Source organism: Pimephales promelas, chromosome 15 (genome assembly GCF_988280905.1).
Source record: "Pimephales promelas chromosome 15, fPimPro1.hap1.1, whole genome shotgun sequence".
NCBI classification, from domain to species: Eukaryota; Metazoa; Chordata; class Actinopteri; order Cypriniformes; family Leuciscidae; genus Pimephales; species Pimephales promelas.
The window spans coordinates 3,632,681-3,642,653 of NC_142783.1; the positions used below are offsets into that span (position 1 = coordinate 3,632,681).

General features: G+C 42.2%; 1 protein-coding gene across 1 annotated transcript; it reads right to left on the reverse strand.

Moving 5' to 3' along the window:
* Window positions 1-5,520: 5,520 nt before the first annotated feature.
* On the reverse strand, window positions 5,521-9,973 carry LOC148973443 (uncharacterized). Its single transcript, XM_089120033.1, has 9 exons — window positions 9,829-9,973; window positions 9,358-9,606; window positions 8,611-8,943; window positions 7,895-8,068; window positions 7,632-7,726; window positions 7,443-7,493; window positions 6,913-7,294; window positions 6,632-6,811; window positions 5,521-5,707 (listed from the first exon to the last, which is right to left on the reverse strand). Exons 1-9 carry the CDS (start codon window positions 9,842-9,844, stop codon window positions 5,670-5,672), a joined length of 1,518 nt encoding a protein of 505 aa, XP_088976159.1. The 5' UTR covers window positions 9,845-9,973; the 3' UTR covers window positions 5,521-5,669.

Sequence of the window (9,973 nt, forward strand, 5' to 3'; positions counted from 1 at the left end):
AACTTAGAGAAATGATCTACTATGACGAAGATACAGGTATTTCCATCTGATGAAGGTAAGTCGGTCATGAAATCTACTCCTAGGTGTGACCAGGGGCGGTTAGGGATTGGTAAGGGATGGAGCTTCCCTGCAGGTAGATGTCGGGGGCTCTTGGACATGGCACACTCCTTACAACCTCGTACATACCTCTTCACATCCCCTGCCAATCCCGGCCACCAGAAGCGTTCGGATAGCAGCGAGATGGTGTTGTTGGCCCCAGGATGCCCAGTGCCCAAGGAGGTGTGAATGGTGTGGATGAGATCTACCCGTTGTGCCCTAGGGATGAACTGACGGTGTGGTGGGCAGCCCGGTGGAGTTAGTGGGTTAGGAGTGGCGACGGCTGGAGGAGCAGACCATTCGATGGGACTGACGATGATATCTTCGGGTATAATAGATGTGGTTTTCTCAGGATTTTCTGTGGAATCATATAATCTAGATAAGGCATCGGCTCGAATATTCTTAGGACCAGGACGATAGGTAATGGAGAAGTGAAACCTTGAGAAGAATAATGACCATCTGGCTTGACGAGGACAGAGACGCTTCGCATCACGGAGGTACTGGAGATTCTTATGATCAGTTATGACTTGAAACGGATGAGTGGCACCCTCCAACCAATGTCGCCACTCCTCTAGGGCTAGTTTGATGGCCAGGAGCTCACGATTGCCAATATCGTAGTTCCTCTCTGCTGGATTGAGTTTCCGTGAGAAGTAGGCACATGGATGGAGTAATTTTGGTGTTCCATGAAACTGAGACAGGACGGCTCCCACACCAGACGTCGAGGCGTCCACCTCCACGATGAAAGGAAGTTCTGGATCGGGATGTGTCAGGAGAGGTGCTTGAGTGAAGGCGGACTTGAGAGATTGGAAGGCTGTCGCCGCTTCGGGGTTCCAGAGAAGACTCTTGGGTTTCCCTTTGAGCAAATTGGTGAGTGGAGTGGTGATGATGCTGTAACCTTTTATGAAGCGTCTGTAGAAATTGGCGAATCCAAGAAATCTCTGGAGTTCCTTAATTGTTGTGGGTTCTGGCCAGGTAGTTACAGCAGTAACCTTCTTCTCATCCATACGAACCCCATGACGGTCAATGAGGTAACCCAAGAACTGTACAGACGGGAGATGAAAGGAACACTTCTCTGCCTTCAGGAACAGTTGATGAGCTCTGAGGGTGTGGAGGACCTCCGCAACATGGTGGCAATGTTCGTCTTCACTCCGGGAATAGATGAGGATGTCATCGATATATACAACCACGAACCGATGCAGAAACTCCCGGAGGACTTCATGTATGAAGTTCTGGAACACGGAAGGGGCGTTGACCAGACCATAGGGCATCACGAGATATTCAAAGTGACCAGTAGGGGTCACAAACGCGGTCTTCCATTCATCCCCTTCTCGTATTCTCACCAGATTGTAAGCGCTGCGGAGGTCCAACTTCGTAAAGATGGTAGCAGAGCGAAGTTGTTCGAGGGCCGCAGGAACGAGAGGAAGGGGATATTTGAACTTGACTGTGCCTTGGTTCAGGGTCCGATAATCAATACATGGCCGCAGCCCTCCATCCTTCTTGGCGACGAAAAAGAAGCTGGATGCTGCGGGAGATGTCGAATGTCGAATATACCCTTGACTGAGGGCTTCCTGTATATACTCCTCCATGGCCTTGGTCTCTGGCAGTGACAACGGGTAGATCTTACCTCTGGGCAAAGGAGCATTTGGAATCAGGTCAATGGCGCAGTCCCATGGCCGATGAGGTGGTAGCTGGGAAGCTCTCTTGGGGCAGAAAACGTCTTGGAAAGATGAGTACAAATCAGGAATCTTTGTAGATTGTTTCTCGAGTGGACTTTCGACGGACGTGACATAGACTGGAACAGGATTTGGTATAGGACGTGGAAGACATGGAAAGCATCTGGTTAAACATTCCTTTCCCCACTTTTTCACTTCCCCAGAACCCCAAGAGATGATGGGATCGTGCTTCACCAGCCATGGACGCCCAAGTATAATATCGGCGTTGGCTCCCTCCAGAACCAGCAGCTGAATCTCCTCCTGGTGTAGGGCTCCAATTTGTAGACTAATGGGTTCACATTTCCGATGAATACGGGGACGTGCAGTGAGGGACTTGGTTATGGGTTGGATCTGGTACACATTTGACGAGTCTTCGGTACCGAGCTGGAGCTGGCGACAGAGGGTCCCCGAGATGAAATTTCCTGCTGACCCTGAGTCGACGAGAGCATGAACTGAAACAGAGAACATCTGGGTAGTTATTTGGACACAAGTAGTGAGCGGGTGCATTCTCTCTTCTTCAAAGCAGGATACACTCACCGAGGTACGTATGGGACGAATTGGACAGTTCACCCGAACATGCCCACTGGCTCCACAATACATGCATAGACCCCGGGTCAGCCTCCTCTGTCGTTCAGCAGCGGTGAGTTTGCCAGCATCTATGATCATGGGTTCTGGCTCTGAAGGCTTAGTGGTTTCGGATGGGTGAAGGAGAGTAGTAGTACTAGAATGAAGCTGATACGATTGTATACGGTCTGAACATCTTATGGAGTGTTGAATGAACTTCTCGAGCCCCATACTATCATCCAATGCGGCTAGCTGTAAACGAAGTTGGGGTTTGAGACCAAGCCGGTAGGTGATCAGTAAAGATCGCTCGTTCCATCCACTGGCTGCAGCTAAAGAGCGAAAGCGCAGAGCATACTCCTGGGTAGACATATTCCCTTGAGATAAGTGATAAAGTTGCTCACCAGCTGATATCTCTCCATCAGATCGGCTGAATACCTCCTTGAAGTGGGAAATGAAGGATTGAATAGAACTAATAGCTGGGCCAGCCTGCATCCAGATAGCTTCAGCCCATTGGAGAGCTGGACCGGTAAGTAAAGACGTAATGAAAGCTATTTTAGACTGATCTGTAGGATATAAGGAAGGTTGCATGGTAAATATGAGAGAGCATTGAAGTAAAAATCCATTGCACTCCTTCGCCCCGCCTGAGTAGGGCGCTGGTCGGGCCATAGGACTGGAAGATGCAGTGTCCGAAGAAGTGCGCGGTATTGTTGATGCTGGCGGAGCGGGAGGTGCGGTGACAGGTGAAGATGTCAATACCCTCTTCAACGAATCCACCAGCTCTTGAAAGGGATCTGAAACACTCATGTTGTTACTGTTCTTCGGTCCGGGCTAACTGTTACGGAAGCAGACGGACAACAGGGTAAGTAATAGAGAATAGTCTTTAATTTAACAACAGAATGTCAGGAACCCTCAATGGGCAGCAATGTAATGGAAATGGCAGAGTTCAGATCCGAGCAATACTTGAGACTAGTCCGTGAATGGATAAGTGAAATATTTCTTTCGTGGACTCGACAGGCGGCGATTCCTAGATCCACACCGTAGTGTGCGACAGACAGGCGGATGGCACACACACACGCCCCCTTTGAAGGAACTGGAAAGCTTACGGCTTGGCCACCTCTGACTCGTAGCTCTGGACCGACTGGAATTGCCACAGAAAACTGGTAAGGAAACACAGGTTAGATTTGGTAGTGAAACTCGCGGAGAGAAGCACTATGAGTCCGCTTCGTTTGAACGAGCCCGGACAATGAGAGGTGCGTGATGTGTGCTTATGAAGCAGTGTAGTTGATGAGGTGCAGGTGTCTCTCGTCAATACTCTGGTGACTGTGATCGCTGGGTGATTGTGGTGGAAGAACCTGGCCAATCCGTGACAGTTACACAGTCATGCTAATAAAGCAAAATTAAATTGAATTGAGAGAGAGAGAGATGTTGAAATAATGAGACTGAGAAACATGTGCGTCAATATTATTAATTATTTATTAATTAAATTCGTTTTAATCTGTTCATTATTGTTTTCTATAATTGACAGTAGATAACCCAATAAATGAAACACACAAAGCCATTTTAACAAGTAAGCCTATCAATATTTATTTATTTGTTATATTATCTGGAATAATTACGAAAATCCGTGCAGCAGGACTATTTATTTACATAGCCTATTCAGTTTAATTTTCTATTTAGCCTATTATAGATAGGACTACATACTTTATTTGATGAGATGAAATCATTTACAACCATGAGTGAATTCAAAAAACTATTTAAACTGAAGATATTAAATGAATATGAAAAGGCCTCGAGGCGATAGTATTGTACAGTTTTGCATGCATGTGTATGCATTTGTTTCTATGTGAATGAATGGGTTTATGTGAACAGTAGGTCAGTTGATATACAGTCTATGTAAAGACGTATGTATAAGAGAAGCGTCAAATTGTTTTGTATTTAACTAAATGATAAAAATAGAGGAAGGGGTAGGACCTGAAAAGTTTGTAATGAACTTCTTTTTGAGCATGGGAATTGCTAATTTGAATAATTTATAATAATTTTGGAAGTTTGTGCTGAGAAGCACATTACCTTATATAACTATTATTTTATTTTTATAAATGAATTCATGTTTGTATATTTTTTATTTTATTTTATGTTTTCTACATGTTCAAAATAAACTACCAACTAACTAACTATTTATTAAAATTAAAGTTAGACATTGAAAATCGCAGATCGAGCGCATGGGGCTGCATGTTTTCTCTTGTTATGAATTGTCTCCTATTTTCCGTTATTACAGTTAACGACGCGCAGTGATATGGAGCTGTAATGCGGTCAAACCTGCCTGAAACTACTTTAGCCGTGCGTTTCCCTGAAAATAATTGTTTGGAAATAATTTATTAATTTATTTATTATTTACTAATTATTTAGTAAGTTAATTATCTCAGAATTACGAGATAATTTTGTCATGGAAAAAAGTTTTTACTCTGTTTTTCTGAATTAAAGAGTTAATTTTTCATGAGAAAAAAAGTTTTTGCTCTGTTTTTCTGAATTAAAGAGTTAATTTTTCATGAGAAAAAAAGTTTTTGCTCTGTTTTTCTGAATTAACGAGTTAATTTTTCATGAGAAAAAAAGTTTTTGCTCTGTTTTTCTGAATTAACGAGTTAATTTTTCATGAGAAAAAAAGTTTTTGCTCTGTTTTTCTGAATTAACGAGTTAATTTTTCATGAGAAAAAAGTTTTTGCTCTGTTTTTCTGAATTAAAGAGTTAATTTTTCATGAGAAAAAAAGTTTTTGCTGTTTTTCTGAATTAACAAGTTAATTTTTCAAGGACATTTTTTTAATTCAGAAAAACAGAGCAAAACTTTTTTTTTTCTAATGAAAAATTAACTCGTTAATTCAGAAAAACGGAGCAAAAACTTTTTCCCATGAAAAATGATCTCGTAATTCTGAGATAATTAACGTGTTAATTCATAAAAACAGAGTAGATTTTTTTTTTCTTCCAGTGAATGCAATACGCCTCCGTAATGAAGCATTCAGCAGCCCTGCAGTATAACAGGGTTATTGATATAAAATTACTTTTGTAAATTAAATGTGATGCGGACACAAATGTCTAGTCTTTGGCCCATATACAGACTGGTCATATATACAGATTGGTCATAAATAAGGCCCTATATAAATAAAGATGACTCGTCTCGACGTTTGAAACGAATCAAAAGTGTGTGTGTGTGAGGACTCGATGACTTCTTCCAGTCTTGCAGTCTCTCATGTTCTCGCTCAGACGTGGACCGGCTCTGAGTTTCTGTCAGGATGGTGTTGGACTTCAGGCTTCGGGTCGAGTCTCAGCAAGGATGTTATTTCCTGTCCAACACAAAGATTATATGAACAAGTCAACTCATGAATGATTTTTAAGAGCGAGAACAGAATTGAACTCTGTTTGCATCACTGATTCTGTTATTTTCCTGTTTATACCGTCAAGCTGCTTTAAAACAATCTGTCTAGTATCAAGCGCTATATAAATAAAGCTGACTTGACTATTACAAGAACATTACAATGAACACAAACTTGAAAATGTCAATTTCAGGCAAAAGATAATAATCCTCCTCTGTCTGTTCCACTTCCTCACACCTGAAACTGATCGAGTGAATCTCCTGAACTTCTCCAATCTACTGTCGATCATTACTGATCCATTTATGCTGTAACATCTGCTCTAACGTGGGCCGTTTAGTTGGATCCCGGGACAGACACTGGCTAATCAGATCCCTGCACTCTGTACACATTTGAATAAGGAGAGAGCTGGTTAGTCATGGCATCTATGAACACAGCATCTAAAACATGATTCAAATGTTCCTTATCTTTAGTTTAAAAGTGAAGTATGTCGTTTCTGCGACACTAGTAACAGCGAGTGGAATAAATGACAAAATAAAGCATATTTTCACAAAACCTTGCAAAGGCCCCTTCCGAGCGTCGCGTCTCCCCCGACTGAAACATCTCAAACTGGTTCTCGTGAAGGCATGTTTCAGGCCCGACATATTAGTAACACTTTTAGTTGTGTTGCATTTGTCTTTATGAAAATGTGCCTTTTCACGTTGACGTGTTCATGACCAGTTTAATCTTTGAAGGTTTAATCTTTCACGTCTGTAACTAAAGCTGCATTTCTTTCCCCATGGCTCTCGCTATACGTTGAGCTATAAAAGCACTTCCATACTTCACCTTTAACTGTTTCTGGTCAAAGCCTTTGCTTTCTGTGTGTGTTTATCAATGTTATCAATATTATTCACTCACTTCTGGATAAGCTGCGGTTCAGAAATGTCACTTTGGCGAGTGTGATTTCTCTTCTCGTGTGAAAAGGAGCGCACGCGTTCACCATCTGGTACAGCAACACTCCTAGAGCCCAGACGTTTGCTGGGACGGCGTGGAACCGAGGCTCTGTCAAGACTTCAGGTGGGCAGTAACTCGGTAATCCTGTAAGCAAGACATTTGCACATTGTTGAGCTTTTTCTTTCAAAGCATCAAATAATTATGAAATCACTGCATTCAGGTTTCCACATTCCCAGAATGCTCACCGATGTATATTTTGCTGTCGTAGCCGCCGCTACTAAACAGCTGACCGCACCCAAAGTCTATCAGCTTGAGCTGTACCGGGGTTTTCTTCAACAGGAAGTTCTGCGCATGAATGTCATTGTGGAAAACCCCGCGCTCGATGCAGTGTTGCACTGCCAGCACAGCCTGTCTCGTGATGACCCGTGCTGTTGGTTCAGACACTCCGTGATGACGATTGATGAAGTCCAGCAAGCTCTCGCAGGGATCAGGATACTCCATCACCAGAGTGAATTCTCTCGGATGTTCAAACCACTCGTAGAGTCGGATGACGAAGGGGCTTACGGGTTCTCGCCTCATCATCATCAGCAGCGCCACTTCTGTCACCAGAGGTTCGGGATGCCCGGGCTAGAGAGGAGTAGCAGACAGAAGGTTAGCTGGGTAAAAATATCAAGCCAAAAGAGCCTTTTCAGCTCAAAGTTCCCACATTTACACCTTATCTACTGTCATCTGCACTTAAACAACTCAACACACACTCAGGCTTTGGCCAACTTACAATATCAAGATAACGGTTGTTGTCGATCTTGCTCATCCGCTTGATGGCAACCTGCAAAACAAACAAAAACAGTTTCAATACCAGTAACGGTATTCAAGCGCCTGACGGCACGAAGTATTAAACCATCTGTAAATTGTTTTAAATGTGTTTTGCACGAGCAAAATGTTTGTACAGTTCAGTGAGATTGACCTTTTTGCCATCAAACTTGCGTGTTCCCAGAAACACCCTGCCAAATCCTCCGGATCCAATCATCCTATCCACGTTATAGAGAGACTCAAAGGACTCTGAAAAATAGGAGAAAAGTATTAGCTTGCTAGATCCATTGTTTTATTTGAAATATCAGTGCGGGTCAAGAAAATAATATTATAAAGGGGGAAATAATATTAATATTCTCTAAAGACAAGCCTTATTTATAAGACACTGTTAGAAAAATGTTGTGAGTGTGGACTGACCGTCATTTGGCTCGACGCCGGAGTGATCTGGAGCAGGTGATGATGGTTCAGGATCAACAAAAGGCTCCACAACATTCCCAACACTGCAGGAACAGCAGCAGAAAACACACTTCATCGCCTTCCAGAGCCTGAAACCACCAGCTCTTCTCCTCTTCCTGCGGTCTGGAGCTTTTCCTGAAGTGAACCATTGAAAACAACTATTAGACACATCTCTGACGTCAAATTAAGCAATCATATAATGACATAACTTACATTTTACTGTGTTAAAGTCTTATCTAAAAAAATAATAATTAGAAATAAGTGGTGAAATGATTTTCTGGATCGTATTCTGGCTTTCTGTGCGTGTGTTTCTGGTGTGTGTCAGTGTGTCTTATTGAGAACGTTTTGCTAACATTCACATTAAACTAAGAAAACATTATTTCTAAATGTTGCCTGAACGTTTCAAAAATGTTTTATCTTTTAAAGGCACATTATATTTTGATAATTTGCATTATGTGAACGTTACTTTTGAATGTTCGCAAAGTGTTCTGAAAATGTTAGATGAACATCCAATTAATGTATATAAATAATTAGGTTTCCCTATGTTGTTTTTTTTTAAATCAGGAAGAAAATTTCAGCAAAATCTACGAATTTTTTATGGACATTAACATTAAAAACTTGACTCAGATATGCATGAAAGAGCAAAATCTGTATGTGTAGAGTTTCCTCAGTGTCACCTGTTGAGCTCTTGTTCGCTGGAGAAGCCTCCACGGCACCCTGAGCAGTTCGGCCAGTCTCTGGAGTCTCTGGTGGCTCGACAGAAACTTGACCCGGCAGCGGAGAACACAGAAACGCTTCGAGGCTAACGGACCTGGACAAACCCTGTTGGTTTGGGCTCTCCGATCCATCGCCACTCCGCCTCCACTCGACGCTGTAGGAGCCTCGGCTGCTCAGACTCAACGACTCTCTACACCTCCTCAACACACGGACCACAGAGAGGGACAAAGCTGAGGACGACGGGATGCCCAGAGAAGAATCTGTGGAAGCAGTTCCCCAGGACCTGGAGCCGCCTGAGGATGAACATTTCACACATCAAACACTGTTTTTGTTTAATAATATTAATAATTAATGTCAGTGATCACATCATATTGTTACTTTGGTTTCACTTTACTCTGGTCCCTTTAAGACATTCAATTGTCTATTAATAACACATTGCACCTACATGTCCACTAACTCTCACTAGAGTATCAGGAGAGTATCAGGAGAGTATTAGTAGAGTATTAGTAGACTGGTAGGGTTAGAATAAGTTGACATGACTGGTTGAAAATGTACTTATAGTCAACAGAATGTTCAAAAGGGACCATCAAAATAAAGTGTTACCGTTACTTTAGTTGGTTCAACTTTCTATTTTCAATGACAAATCAGTCATTAAAAATAAAAATAGAAACTAAGCCTTTACTTCTTTGTTATAAGGCTATTCTGACCTCTGCGAGAGTGTGTAGATGAAGTGGACGGACGTCCGTCATCTGGGTTCTGCTTCACACTCGTCCAGTGAACCTGACCTGGGGACACAGACACAGAAAACTCAGAAGAGAGAGATGTTAAATATCCAGGAAGATCCCGGATCTGTGTCGGGTCTGGCAGCGGATCCTGATCACGGTCATCAGAACCGGGTCTCCAAACCTCCTGACCAGCCGTCTGAGAGAAAGCAGCTCTCCGGGGTCTGGGGCGGCCTGAGGATGGAAAATATTACACATCACATAGTTAGTAATGTGTTAATAATAATAATAATCAATGTCAGTGGTCAATTACCAATGATTACTTCAGTTTAAAATCCAAACGTTTATTTCACATGCAAGGAATCAAATAAATGTGATCAAATGGGTTCTTCACATTAATGTAGTCAGTCATTGTACAACATCACACCATAAACCATGAAAAACTGAAGCACTCACCTCCTCTATCAGCCATCGACCTCCTCCAAGCTGCAATAAAACAATACAAATTAAAACACAAAATACAATACAATAAAACACAAATCTCAGAAATATTCTCCTAAAAATAAACAGTAAACCAAATAAAATAAAAAAATAAAATAAA

Bases quoted from the DNA above. Each gene is read 5' to 3' on its own strand.
- LOC148973443 (XM_089120033.1), bottom strand. The intron at 8,944-9,357 runs GTCAGAATAGCC...GTTCATCCTCAG, and splicing joins ATCTACACACTCTCGCAGAG to GCGGCTCCAGGTCCTGGGGA. The intron at 7,727-7,894 runs GTCAGTCCACAC...CCTATTTTTCAG, and splicing joins CGGCGTCGAGCCAAATGACG to AGTCCTTTGAGTCTCTCTAT.